The sequence below is a fragment of the Aotus nancymaae genome, unplaced genomic scaffold (assembly GCF_030222135.1).
Source record: "Aotus nancymaae isolate 86718 unplaced genomic scaffold, 86718_ANA_hifiasm-v0.15.2.pri h1tg000038l, whole genome shotgun sequence".
NCBI classification, from domain to species: domain Eukaryota; kingdom Metazoa; phylum Chordata; class Mammalia; order Primates; family Aotidae; genus Aotus; species Aotus nancymaae.
The window spans coordinates 4,033,692-4,048,699 of NW_026988452.1; the positions used below are offsets into that span (position 1 = coordinate 4,033,692).

At 40.7% G+C, this 15,008-nt stretch overlaps 1 protein-coding gene and 1 pseudogene across 1 annotated transcript; both read left to right on the forward strand.

The window, feature by feature from the left end:
- Positions 1 to 1,390: 1,390 nt before the first annotated feature.
- LOC135268164 (C-C chemokine receptor type 8) lies at positions 1,391 to 7,425 on the forward strand. Its single transcript, XM_064360120.1, has 2 exons — positions 1,391 to 1,498; positions 5,700 to 7,425. Exon 2 carries the CDS (start codon positions 5,714 to 5,716, stop codon positions 6,770 to 6,772), a length of 1,059 nt encoding a protein of 352 aa, XP_064216190.1. The 5' UTR covers positions 1,391 to 1,498; positions 5,700 to 5,713; the 3' UTR covers positions 6,773 to 7,425.
- On the forward strand, positions 6,873 to 9,306 carry LOC135268157 (heterogeneous nuclear ribonucleoprotein A1-like; annotated as a pseudogene).
- The last annotated feature ends 5,702 nt before the right edge of the window (positions 9,307 to 15,008 follow it).

Here is a 15,008-nt window from a genome sequence, read left to right on the forward strand (position 1 = left end):
CAAACTTCTCTGAGGTCAAAATGTGTGATTCTCTGAACCTATCACAGTGGACAAGGAGATGAAAAGTTCTCATTGATCAGACTTGAGTCCCTTTTGATGGCGTTTGTTGCGGTGTGATTGGCAGCATGACCATTAATACATAGAATGGATGTGGCATGAATGCTCCCTCATCCCAATAGTCACTTAAAGAAAACATGTTCAACAGCCATTACATTATAATTCTTGTTGCCATAGGATGAAAAGAGGGAAATTTTAATAATGATTTTATTTTCAATGAACAATTTGTGAATAATGGCATCACTCTAATAGAAACTATTACTGCTACCATTATGATTTGAATACACATACACACACACAACATACACACACATTTGTGTACGCTGCATATCATGGAGGAAAGCCAGTCCTGGTATAAATTACACAACTTAAAAATAATAATGGAATTATAATTTCATTTTAATATCATTTTCATTTAAAATTTTTAATGGACTATCTTTTAGAGGTTTTAAGTTTACAGAAAATCTAGGTAGATGGGCAGGCACGGTGGCTCACATCTGTAATCCCAGCACTTTGGGAGGCCGAGGCGGGTGGATCACCTGAAGTCAGGAGTTTGAGACCACCCTGGCCAACATGGAGAAAACCCCGTCTCTACTAAAAATACAAAAAAATTAGCCAGGCGTGGTGGTGGGCCCCTGTAATCCCAGCTACTTGAGAGGCTGAGGCCGAAGAATCACTTGAACCCGGGAGGCAGAGTTTGCAGTGAGCTGAAATTGTGCCACTGCACTTTAACTGGGCAACAGAGTGAGACTCTGTCTCAAAAACAAACAAACAAAAAAAAGAAAAATCTAGGTAGACAACACAGAAAGTTCCCATTAACCCCTGTATTAGTCTACTAGGACTTCCATAACAAAATACTATAGGCTAGGCAGCTCAAACAACAGAAGTGTGTTTTCTCACAGTTCTGGAGGCCAGAAGACCAAGGTGCCCACATGTTTGGTTCCTAATGATGCCTATTTACCTGACTTGCAGACAGCCTCCTTCTCCCTGTGTCCTCACATAGCCGTTCCTCTGTGCACTTGGAGGCGAGAGAAAGTGCACAGAGGAATCCCCTCCCAAAGTGCTGGGATTACAGGTGTGAGCCACTGTGCCTGGCCATCTACCTAGATTTTCTGTAAACTTAAAAACTCTAAAAGATAGTCCATTAAAAATTTTAATTGAAAATGCTATTAAAATGAAATTATAATTCCATTATTATTTTTAAGCAAGCTCTGGTGTGTAGTCCTCTACCTAGAAGACCCCAGTCCTATTGGATTAGGGCCTCAGCCTTACAATCTCCTTTGACCTTCATGAGGGTGGAGCCCTCCAGAGACACTGTCTTCTCTGCTCTGTCACCTCCAGAGAAGCTGCCATTCATTGAGTTGCACTCACACATGAGGGTACAGACTGTGAAAAAGGAATTGGCAACACTGAAACCTCTAGAACAAAGGCTGTCACTAAGGTATGTGCTGTAAGCATCCTTGGGGAAGAAGGGCATGAGTAGGCAGGGGCATTTTTATATCTTTAGGGGATAGGCAAAGGGAACACCAAATCAGAGGTCTAGCACAAGAGATAAAGAAACTTTTTTGTCTTTGCATTTCCTCTGAGCCCACAAACATGCATGTGTCTCAGTGGCTGCCACGCTCTGGCTGAGGGGAGCAAGCTATGCCATTTTCTCTGCAGGCCTTTGGGAAAGAGTGAAAACTCCAAGAGTGGGAAGGTAAGAAAAGATCCTTTTTGATACCAGGCATCTGGGAAGATCTGTCCTTGTGCTGGGTACAGGGCTTCTATCAGGTAACTGAAGGACACCTGGGTACTGTTCTTCAGGAAGGAAGCCAGCAAGCAAACTTTCATATGACTGAAGAAGTTGCTGATGTGTGCCTGTAGTCCCAGCCACTCAAGAGGCTGGGGCAGAAGGATTACTTGAGGCCAGGAGTTTGGGGCTACGGCACACTGTGATCACACCTGTGAAGAGCCACTGCACTCCAGCTTGGGCAACATAGTGAGACCCTGTCTCCATAAAAAAAAAAAAAAAATTATTTGCTTGCTTGTGCTTTCAGATTATAGAAAGGTAGCAGAGTGGATCGGGATGTCTGAATGTAAAGCAAGCAAATGCCTTGGAAAAATATGTTGATTGAAATTGCATTAAATGTATATATCAATTTGAGAAGAATTTTCAAGTTTTATCATTTTTATGTAACTGAATTGCATTTTTATTAGGATTATTCCTAGTAATGCTAGTAATTTTTATTGCTAGTATAGCTGGGATCATTTTCCTGTTGCATTTATAATTTTTTTCTGGTGCTTAGGAAAGCAATTAAAAGAATAAACTGAGGAATATTATGCAGATACATCTCTAAAACAATAACCAAAATATAAAAGGAGAAACAATATTATATCATTTATGTAAGTTAAAAGTAAACACACAAAAATATATATTGTTTATGGATATATATATATATAATGTAAAAGTACAGGGGGAAATTGTTTGGAATGATACATACCAAATCGGTTTCAGTGGTTGTTTCTGGATATGGGGATAAATTGTGTAGTTAAAGGGAACATTAGCTTAATCTCTATTGCATTATAAAGAAAAAAAGGAAAGAGGGATGGAAGAAAGGAAGAGAGAGAAGGAGGGAGGGAGAAAAAAAGAAGGAAGGAAGGGAAAAAAAAAGAACCCACAGCATTGTGACAGTATGTTAGCAGCTGCTAATTCTAGGTGATGGAACTGTAGGTATTTACATTTTCTTTGTAAGTTTTGGCTTTTCTCATCTCAGCTAACTCTCCTGTACTAACTTGGGTTTACATAACAAAATACAATAGAAACAACAGAAAATGTTGTTTAACATACTTCTAGAGGCTGGAAGTCCCAAGACCAAGATGCCAAAGCGGTTGGTTTCTGGTGAGGCTTCTCTACCTGGCTTGCTGATTTCAGCCTTCTTATTGTGTCCTCACATGGTCTTTTTTCTGTGCACAAGGAGAGAGAAATTTCTTGTGTCTCTTTCTCTTCTATTAAGGACACTAGTTCCAACAGATCAGAGCCCTGCCTTTTTTGTTTTTGTTTCTGTTTTATTTTTTTTAAGACAGTCTCCCTCTGTCACCCAGGCTGGAGTACAGTGGCATGATCTCGGCTCCCTGCAACCTCTGCTTTCTGGGTTCAAGCAATTCTCATGCCTCAGCCTCCTGTGGTAGCTGGGATTACAGATGTGTGCTACCATGTCTGGCTAATTTTTATAATTTTAGTAGAGACAGGGTTTTGCCATGTTGGCCAAGCTTGTCTCAAACTCCTGGCCTCAAGTGATTCACCTACCTCAGCCTCCCAAAGTGCCGGGATTACAGGCGTAAGTCACTGCAACATCGAGGGCCCTGCCTTAATAACTTCATTTACCTTTTTTTTTTTTTTTAATAAAGAGTCAACTCAAATGGATTAAAGACTTTTTTAAAAAAAAAAAAAGGAAGAAAGAGAGAAAGAAAAAAAAAAGAAAAACAAAGAAGAAGGAAGAAAAGGAAGAGAAAGAGGGAGAGAGAACGGGAATATTGCTTTATTGCCCAGGCTAGAATGCAATCCAAAAATGGGAATTGAAAACCTCTTTTATGCCAATAATTGTGCTTAACAATGGAGACAGGAAGGAATAGGGAAGAAAATAACAAGCAGCCAACCAATATTTCATTTAAACCTATGAAATGCTATGCAATAATTGAGGAGTGATTTACTTGCAATTATGTAGTCACTTTTGGAATAGGAGTGATATGGTACTGATAAGAATGTGTGTTTTGTGTATTTGAAGTGGAGAGTTCTATAAATGTTTATTAAGTTTACTTGTTCTAGGTCTGAATTCAAGTCCTGGATATCCTTGTTAATTTTCTATCTCATTGATCAGTCTAATATTGACAATGTGATGTTACAGTCTCCCACTATTATTGTGTGGGAGGCTAAATCTCTTTGTAAGTCATTAAGAACTTGTCTTATGTATCTGGGTGCTCCTGTATTGGGTGCGTGTATATATAGGATCGTTAGCTCTTCTTGTTGTATTGATCCTTTTACCGTTATGTAATGTCCTTCTTTGCCTCTTTTGATCTTTGTTACTTTAAGGTCTATTTTATCAGAGGTGAGAATTGCAACTCCTGCTTTTTATTTATTTATTTATGTTTGTTCTCTGTTTGGTTGGTAAATCTTCCTCTGTCCCTTTGAGTCTTTGTGTATCGTTGCACGTGAGATGGGTCTGGATACAGCGTACCGATGGGTTTTGGCTTTTTATCCAGTTAATAATATATATGAGTTTAATACTGCCATTTGATGCTAGTCGGATATATTTTTGGAAAGGCTGATACTGGTTGTTCATTTATATGTGTAGTGCTTCTTTCAGAAGCTTCTGCAAAGCAGGTCTGGTGATGGTAAAATCTCTAAGTACTTGCTTGTTTGCAAAAGATTTTATTTTTCCTTCGCTTTTGAAGCTCAGTTTGGCTGGATATGAAATTCTGGGTTGAAAGTTCTTTTCTTTAAGGATGTTGAATATTGGCCCCCACTCTTTTCTGGCTTGTAGGGTTTCTGCTGAGAGATCTGCTGTAAGTCTAATAGGCTTCCCTTTGTGGGTAACCTGACCTTTCTCTCTAGCTGCTCTTAGTATTTTCTCCTTCATTTCAACCCTAGTGAATAGGACGATTATGTGCCTTGGGGATGGTCTTCTTGAGGAATATCTTTGTAGTGTTCTCTGTATTACCTGGAGTTGAATATTGTCCTGTTTTACTAGGTTGGGAAAGTTTTCCTGAATAATCTCCTGAAGAGTATTTTCCAACTTGGATTCATTCTCTTCGTCACATTCAGGTACACCTATCAAACGTAGATTAGGTCTTTTCACATAGTCCCATATTTCCTGGAGACTTTGCTCATTCCTTCTTATCCTTTTTTCTCCAATCTTGTCTTCTCATTTCATTTCACTGAGCTGGTCCTCGACTTCTGATATCCTTTCTTCTGCTTGATCAATTTGACTGTTTAAACTTATGCATACTTTTTAAAAGACAGTCTCAGTCTGTCAGCCAGGCTGGAGTGCAGTGGTGTGATCTCGGCTCACCCCAACCTCCGCCTCTTGGGTTCAAGCAATTCTCCTGCCTCAGCCTCCTGAGGAGCTGGGATTACAGGCACCTGCCACCACATCTGGCTAATTTTTATTATTTATTTATTTACTTTTAAGACAGAGTTTCGCTCTTGTTGCCCAGGTTGGAATGCAATGACGCAATCTCGGCTTACTGCAACCTCTGCCTCCCTGGTTGAAGTGATTCTCCTGCCTCAGTCTCCCAAGTATCTGGGATTACAGGCACCCACCACTATGCCCAGCTAATTTTATTTTTTTATTTTTAATAGAGACAGGGTTTCACCATGTTGGTCAGACTGGTCTCAAACTCCTGACCTCAGGTGATCCACCCACCTCAGCTTCCCAAAGTGCTGAGATTATAGGCATTGGCCACCATGCCCGGCCTATCATTTAACCTTGATACCTCTTTAAAAGCCCTATCTCCAAATAGTCACACTCACACTGGGGGTTCAGCACTTGCGAATGTGTGAATTTGGGGAGAACACAATTTAGTTCATAACATCCCCCTAATTTTTTAAAAATAAAAATGTTTTTAAGAAGTGAATGTCTTTTATGTTTCTCTGTGACCAGGTCCTGCTGACTAGATGGATTATACACTTGACCCCAGTGTGACAACAATGACCGACTACTACTACCCTGATAGCCTCTCAAGCCCCTGTGATGGGGAACTTATCCAGAGAAACGGCAAGGTGCTCCTTGCTGTCTTTTATTGCCTCCTGTTTATATTCAGTCTTCTGGGAAACAGCCTGGTTATCCTGGTCCTCGTGGTGTGCAAGAAGCTGAGGAGTATCACAGATGTGTATCTCTTAAACCTGGCCCTGTCTGACCTGCTTTTTGTCTTCTCCTTCCCCTTTCAGACCTATTATCAGCTGGGTGAGTGGGTGTTTGGGACTGTAATGTGCAAAGTGGTGTCTGGCTTTTATTACACTGGCTTCTTCAGCAGCATGTTTTTCATCACCCTCATGAGTGTGGACAGATACCTGGCCGTTGTCCACGCCGTGTATGCCATAAAAGTGAGGACGATCAGGATGGGCACAGTCCTGAGCCTGGCAGTATGGCTAACCTCCATTATGGCTACCATCCCACTGCTAGTGTTTTACCAAGTGGCCTCTGAAGATGGTGTTCTACAGTGCGATTCATCTTACAATCAACAGACTCTGAAGTGGAAGATATTCACCAACTTTGAAATGAACATCTTAGGCTTGTTGATACCATTCACTGTCTTTATGTTCTGCTACATTAAAATTCTGCACCAGCTGAAGAGGTGTCAAAACCACAACAAGACCAAGGCCACCAGGCTGGTGCTCATTGTGGTCATTGCATCTTTACTTTTCTGGGTCCCATTCAACACGGTTCTTTTCCTCACTTCCCTGCACAGCATGCGCCTCTTGGGTGGATGTGTCATGAGCCAGCAGCTGATTTATGCCACCCATGTCACAGAAATCATTTCCTTTACTCACTGCTGCGTGAACCCTGTTATCTATGCTTTCATGGGAGAGAAGTTCAAGAAACACCTCTCAGAAGTATTTCAGAAAAGTTGCAGCCATATCTTCCTCCACCTAGGAAGACAGACACCCAGGGAGATCTGTGAAAGGTCATCATCCTGCCAGCAGCATTCCTCCAGCATAGACTACATTTTGTGAGGATCAGTGAAGACTAAATATAAAAACATTTTCTTGAATGGAATGCTAGTAGCAGTGAGCAGAGGTGTGGGTGTGAAAGGTTTCCAAAAAAAAGTGCAGCATGAAGGATGCCATATATATTGTCACCAACACTTGGAACACAACGACTAAAGACATAGTTGTGCATGCCCTGCACAACCTCAAGCCTGTGATTGTGTTTATTGATGATGCTGAACAAGTGGTAACTTTGAAGAATTCTGTATGACAAGCAAAAAAAAAAAAAGTCTGACCCCCTTACATATGCAAAAGTATACCCCCAGAGCCTGTCAGTAGGCTGGAAGAAGTGGATATTGAAGCTTTTGACATCAATGCTGAGGCTCCAGTTGTTCATGCATTGACTGATGGTGAAACAGCCGAAGTGGTTCTGCATCAAGGTGATTGAGATTACAGTGACCCCACTTCCTGATCCCTCACTGTGTCTGCTGTTTCTTCTCATGTAAGAAATTTAAAATAAAAATAAAATATATTGGTATGTAACTACAGAAAAAATAAAAACTATATATTGGACAGTAACCTTTCAATCAAAACTCAGTATCGTAAGTAGAGACTGAAAGCTTACCGCTTTTGGTTGAACAGCTGATACTGGTATTCTGCTGATGCTACTGCTGCTTAGTTACCATGAACACATTGTTTTTTCACTAGTAATGGTGTATCATATTTTTTACTATTAAGTAATTATGTGAGAGTAAGTGTAAGAAGATGATTGCTTATTAGTAGTATCAATGATTAACTTAATATCTGAGTCACTTTAATTCAGAACCATTTCAGCTATCTCAACATTAGTCAGTGAATGAATAACTGCAGCCTCATTATTTATGTCAAAAACCTCAATATCCACTTCTTTCAGCCTACTGCAGACTCTGTAAATATATTTTTTGCATGTGTAAGGAGGTCAGGCTTTTTTTTGCTTGGCATACAGAATTCTTCAAAGTCACCATTTGTTCAACATCATCTGTAGACACAACCACAGGGCAGAGGTTGTGCCAGGCATGCACAACTATCTCTTCAGTCATTGTGTTCCAAGTGTTGGCAACTACATATATGGCATACTTCAGATGAGTTCAGAGTTAGGAAAGATGATGGTGCCAAACAATCACAAATACTCTACATGGGTGGTTGAGGCAGTGACACCTTTGCTTTCTGATGATTCAACATAGACAGACTTTGCTGCATGCACAAAATTATTTAAAACTTTGGCTGGGCACAGTGAATCACCCCTGTAATCCCAGCACTTTGGGAGGCTGAGGTGGGCAAATCACTTGAGGTCAGGAGTTTGAGACCAACTTCACTAATATGGCGAAAACTCATCTCTACTAAAAATATAAAAATTAGCCTTTCTGCCTGTAGACACCACAGAAAAAGTATCATTAAAATCTCTCTTCTCCCTGCCATCGTGTCTAAGTCAGAGTCTCCCAAAGAGCCTGAACAGCTGAGGAAGCTCTTCATTGGAGGGTTGAACTTTGAAACAACCGATGAGAGCCTGAGGAGCCATTCTGAGCAATGGGGAACACTCAAGGACATGTGGTAATGAGAGATCCAAACACCAAGCACTCCAGGGGCTTTGGTTTCATCACATATGCCACTTTGGAGGAGGTGGATGCAGCCCCGAATGCAAGGCCACACAAGCTGGATGCAAGAGTTGTGGAAACAAAGAGAGCTGTCTCAAGAGAAGATTCTCAAAGACCAGGTGTGAAAAAGATAGTTGTTGGTGGCATTAAATAAGACATGAAGAACATCACCTAAGAGATTAAGTATGGAAAAATTGAAGTGACTCAAGTCATGACTGAGAGAGGCAGTGGCAAGAAAAGGGGATTTGCCTTTGTAACCTTTGACAACCATGACTCCGTGGATAAGAGTGTCATTCAGAAATACCATACTGTGAATGGCCACAGCTGTGAAGGTAGGAAAGCCCTGTCAAAGCAAGAGATGGCGAGTGCTTCATCAGCCAAAGAGGTCGAAGTTGTTCTAGAAACTTTGATGGTGGTCATGGAGGTGGTTTTGGTGGGAATGACAACTTTGGTCATGGAGGAAACTTCAGTGGTCATGGTGGCTTTGGTGGCAGCTGTGGTGATGGTGGATATGGTGGCAGTGGGGATGGCTATGATGGATTTGGTAATGATGGAAGAAATTATGGAGGTGGTGGAAGCTACAATGTTTTTGGCAATTATAACAATCAGTCTTCAAATTTTGGACCATGCAGGGAGGAAACTTTGGAGGCAGAAGCTCTGGCCCCTGTGGTGGTGGAGGCCAATACTTTGCCCAACCACAAAACCAAGGCAGCTATGGCAGTTCCAGTAGCAGCAGTAGCTATGGCAGTGGCAGAAGATTTCAATTAGGAAACAAAGCTTAGCAGGAGAGGAGAGCCAGAGAAGTCACAGGGGAGCGACAGGTTACAACAGATTTGTGTACTCAGCCAAGCACAGTGGTGGTGGGGCCTAGCTGCTACAAAGAAGACATGTTTTAGACAAATATTTATGTATATGGGCAAAAAACTCGAGGACTGTATTTGTGACTAATTGTATAACAGGTTATTTTAGTTTCTGTCCTGTGGAAAGTGTAAAGCATTCCAACAAATGGTTTTAATGTAGGGTTTTTTTTGCACCCAAGCTGTTGATTGCTAAATGTAATAGTCTGATCGTGATACTGAATAAATGTCTTTTTTTTTAATGTGCTGTGTAAAGTTAGTCTACTCTGAAGCCATTTTGGTAAATTTCCTCAACAGTGTGAAGGTAGAATTCTTTCAGGGTGATGCCAGATTCTATTTGGAATTTATATACAACCTGCTTGGGTGAAGAACCCATTGTCTTTAGAAACCTTGGTGTCGTTGAACTGATAGTTACCGTTGTGACCTGAAGTTCGCCATTAAAAGGGATTACCCAAGCAAAATCATGGAATTATTGGTTATAAAAATGCAATTCTATACAATGTATCTAAATTGAATAATGGTACCAGATAAAATTATAGATGGGAATGAAGCTTGTGTATCATCCGTTATCATGTGTAATCAATAAATGATTTAATTCTCTTGAAAAAATACAAATACAAATACAAAAATTAGCCAGGTGTGGTGGCTTGTGCCTGCAGTCCCACCTACTTGGGAGACTGAGGCAGGAGAATCACTTGAACCCAGGAGGCAGAGGTTGCAGTGAGCAGAGATAATGCCCCTGTTCTCCAGCCTGGGCAACAGAATGAAACTCTGTCTCAAAAAATAAATAAATAAAATAAAATTCATAAAATTACTGTGATTGTTAATACTGTCAACTTGATTGGATTGAAGGATACAAAGTATTGATCCTGGCTATGTCTGTGAGGGTGCTGCCAAAGGAGATTAACATTTGAGTCAGTGGGCTGGGAAAGGCAGACCCACCCTTAACCTGGTTGGGCACCATCTAACTAGCATGGCCAGAATAAAAGACAGGTAGAAGAAACTGAAAAGAGAGACTGGCCTAGACGCCCAGTCTACATTTTTCTTCCATGCTGGATGCTTCCTCCTCTTGAATATTGGACTCCAAGTTCTTCAGTTTTGGAACTCAGACTGGCTATCCTTGCTCCTCAGCCTGCAGAAGGCCTATTGTGGGACTTGTGATTATGTGAGTTAATACTTAATAAATTCCATATATATGTGTATATATATATATATAAAGAATATGTATATATATTTCATTAGCTCTGTCCCTCTAGAGAACCCTAACTAATACAAATTTTGGTACCAGGAGTGGTTCTAGAGGAACAGAATATTAAGGATGGAGTTCTTGCATTGGTTTGGGGATTTCTAGAGTTGATTGCTTAATATGATTAGACCCCCAAAACTCTAAGGACTCTACTTCTATAGTATGAAGAACACTGATAGTCCTTGGTGTGAATTGTTTAAAGAGTTATGCAAAAATAAATGCATTCAGCACTCCAAATTCATTACTCAAAATCGGCAAAGAGTTTAGTGACTCTATACATAATACCTTTGACCATATGTGGAGAACCAAGGAACATAATGAAGCTGGTTGGTTGCTCCTAAGTTCAGTGAGCAAAGTGATGATAGAAAATGATGAATTCAGGGATTCTGTCTCCCAGCTTCAGAAGCAGATTCTGAGCCTCAAATCTGCTAAGATTGCCCTGAGTGATAGTCTTATCTACTGCAGAGAAAGTACTGAAATTGTGGGAAAGCAGACACAAGTTCTTATCATGTGAGTGCCTGACCTGCAATGAAAGGTGCATGCACAGCCTTGCCAGGTGTCTACTGTTAAAGTGAGGGCATTAATTGGAAAAGAATGGGATGCTGCAACTTAGAATGGGACATGTGGGAGGACGCCGATGAAGCTGAAGACACTGAGTTTGTAAACTCTGATGAACCTGTTTTGCCAGAAGACACAGCTTCTCCATCCCTAGTAGCAGCAACATCCCTTCCCTGACCCAAGCCGCCATGAGCCTTTCCACCTTTGTCTAAGGAGATAAACTGTGTGCTACCTGAGGCAACAGTCATGGCCTCCTTTGAGTCAGTTGCCAGGAAAAATAATGTTGATTCTCCTCAGGAATCACCCCCAACCCCCTAGACCTATAACTAGACTGAAGTCTTGGCAGGTCCCTAGAGGTGAGGTTGAGAGTGTGACCCATGAGGAGGTGCAGTACACTCAAAAAGAACTGCTTGAGTTTTCTAATTTATATAAACAGCAATCGAGAATAGGCATGGAAATGGAAATCAAGGGTGTGGAACAATGCTGGAAAGAACATAGAGTTGGATCAGGCTGACTTTATTGACTTGGGCCAACTAAATAGGGACTCTGAATTTAATGTTGCAGCTCAGGGAGTTAAAAAAGCTTCTAATAGTTTATCTGCTTGGCTAGCTGAAATATGGATTAAAAGACGGCCCACTGCCAGCAAGCTGGAAATGCCTGATCTCCCTTGGTTTAATGCAGAGGAAGGGATCCAAAGGCTTAGGAAGATTGAGATGGTGGAGTGGGTGAGTCACTTTAGACCTACTCATCCCAGCTGGGAGGGTCCAGGAGATAATACCCTTAACCAATGTCTTTTAACCTTGGTAGAACAAAATGAAGAATGTCAGACTAGCCTTTCTACTGTGGAAAGAGAAAAAGCTAGACAAAAACTTAAAATACATGTGTATCCAATTACTTGAAAGTTAATGGATAATTATGAGATCTTGGAAAAGACAGAAATCCAGTATTTGGGTCTGTTTTTCCCCTGAAGATATTGCCAGTTTCAGATAAAGCTTCTGCAAGCCTGAGAATCTCAGTAGGATTTTTAACTGACTCACAGGGTAGGAGATTAAAGTTGGACCTTAGTACTTTCCAAAAGTGGATGCTGGCAAATCTCTTCTGTCTTAGGTTGGGACCCTTAGAGCTATACCTTAAGATTAGTGTAAATCAGAAATAGGGCAGCTTTTGGAGGAACTGGCACCTAACTTCCAGTTTTCTCAATCCTTAGAAATGGATTTGAGGCAATCTCAGGTTGCTATCATTCCCCCAGGAACCAGACAGAATCAAACATTAATCCCCTCTAGAGGAAGATAACACCATTCTACACCTCAATCATTACTACAGTTTTCTAATTATTTTTGAAAATTTCTATTATGTTTTTGGCACACGATAAAAATAGCCAGGCACATGAAGAGACAGGACACCATAAACAAGAAAGACTAGAAGCGAAAAACAGTAGAGGCAGAACTACAGGAGCAACAGATACAAATGGGCAAAATTAAAATTTAAAAACAACTATGCTAAGGAGGAATGAACTGGCCCAGGTTGGAAATGAAGGAGGTCAAAGGTCTCATGCTCAGTAGTTGGATCACACCTGTGAATAGCCACTCATCACACTCTAGCCGAGGCAACATAGCAAGCTCTTATCTCAAAAACCAACCAACAAACAAAAACCCCAAAAAAACAAAACAAAATAAGTAACTATGCTTTCTATGTTTACCTAGATAAAGAAAAAACTTGGTCAGGCACAGTGGCTCACTCCTGTAATCCCAGCAATTTGGGAGGCCAAGGCAGAGGATCACCTGACATCAGGAGTTTCAGACCAGCCTGGCCAATATGGTGAAACTGCTTCTCAACTAAAAATTAAAAAATTAACTGGGCATGGTGGCATGCGCCTGTAATCCCAGCTACTCAGGAGGCTGAGACAGGAGAATCACTTGAATCCAAATGGTAGAGGCTGCAGTGAGCCAAGATCGCACCACTGCACTCTAGCCTGGGTGACAGAGCAAGACTCCAACCCCCTCCTCCCTCAAAAAAAGAAAAGAAAAAGGAAAACCTTGATAATTTTGGCAGAGAACTGGAAATCATAATTTTTTTAAAAGCACATATTTGAAAGGCACTAAATAGAAAAATCTCAAACTAAAAAATAAAATGATTAAAATTAACAACTCTGTGGATGAGATTTTCCATAGAGTGGGCATAGCCAGATAATCAGTGAACTGGATGACAGGCAAGAAGAAAATATCATGAATAAAGCATAGAGGGACAAAAGAAGAAAAATAAAAATAGAATGGAGAGGATAAGAGGCACACAACATAAGATGATAGAGTCTAACATATGTCTTTAAGAGCTTCAAAAGGAGAATAGAGAAAGAATGAAGCAGAATCAATATTAGGAAATATTATGACTGAGAATGTTCCTACACTGAGGAAAGACATCAAGAGACAAATTCAAGAAGTCCTACAATCCCAAGCAGAATTTTAAAAGCCTGACAATAGGCATACCAAAAACTAGTGGAAAACAAATGTTTTTCAGATTAAGAAAGTAAAATTTTAAAGCCAGATTTTAAAAAAGACACTGTTTTCAAACAAGCAGCAATTAATGGGAATCAGACTTCTCAATAAAAATAGTAAAAGCCAGTTTTAAAGAACAAAAAGAAAATTACTGCCAAACTAGAATTTCACATCCAGTGAAGATATTCTTCAAGAATAATGGTGACATAAAACATTTCAGAATTTGCCGGACTCAGTGGCTCACACCTGTAATCCCAGCACTTTGGGAGGCCAAGGTGGATAGATCACGAGGTCAAGAGATCAAGACCATCCTGGCCAACATGGTGAAACCCACATCTCTACTAAAAATACAAAAACTAGCTGGACGTGGTGGCATGCACCTGTAGTCCCAGCTACTCGGAAGGCTGAGGCAGAAGAATTGTTTGAACCCAGGAGGCGGAGGTTATAGTGAGCTGAGATCCCACGACTGCACTGCAGCCTGGCGCCTGGCGACAGGGCAAGACTCTGTCTCAAAAAAAAAAATTCAGAATTTATTTTTTAAATGCAAAGTATCAAGTAGAGACAAGACATAAAAATGTAAATAAAGCTTTCAAATAATAAAAAATCTTAATGACTTTAGAACAAGGAAATAAGATGTCATAAATGAGATCCAAAAACACAAACCGCAAGTGAAATTTGGCCACACCCTGTCTTTTGGTTAATAGAGGTTAACCAAATAAGTTAATGTCTTCTGTTAACCAAAAGACAGAGTGGTAGATGCTATGATGTTCAGAAATAAAGAATGTATTACTCCAGCTGCTGGGAGAGCCACCAGCAGGCATTGCTGAGCTCTCAGTCCCTTTGGGGATTGCCTCACTTGCCTCCTTTACAGGGTGGCCTGCATCCCATAACCAATGGAAGGTATAAAGTCCCAGCTCCTCATTGCAACTTGGAATTGCTTCCAAGGATAGAGTCTGCTGAAGTTTCTGTTGAGACTACAGTGCAGCTCTCCCTCTGCTCAATCCTGCTTTCTTCCTTTCCCTTTCTTTCCCAGGTGTTGATTGCAAAAGCACTTTAAAATAAACTTCCTGCTCACTAGTCTCCATCTCAGAATCTGTTTCTTTGGATATCCAGCCTGTCACAGACAAAAGTAGACAAGCAGACGCAGATCTTGGAATAGGAGAAGTGAGAGAGAGAGAGAGAGAGGAGACAGAAAGGAGGGAGGGAGAGTCAGGGGGAGGGGGAGAGAGAGAGAGAGTAGAAAACAGGAGGGGGATTGATTTGTAGTCAAGAGTCATTTGTTCTTGATTATAGCATTCAACCTGCAAATTACATTCACTTCTTGGTAACAAAGAGGCAACTTGCCTTTTCTCTGAGCCATTTCACTCAGATGGAATTATTCCTGCGCAATCCTTATCTATATATCTGCCAGCAATTGTCCCCTTCTGTTTCCCATAATACTATGTAAACTCTCTCTTAACAAGAATAACTGAAGAA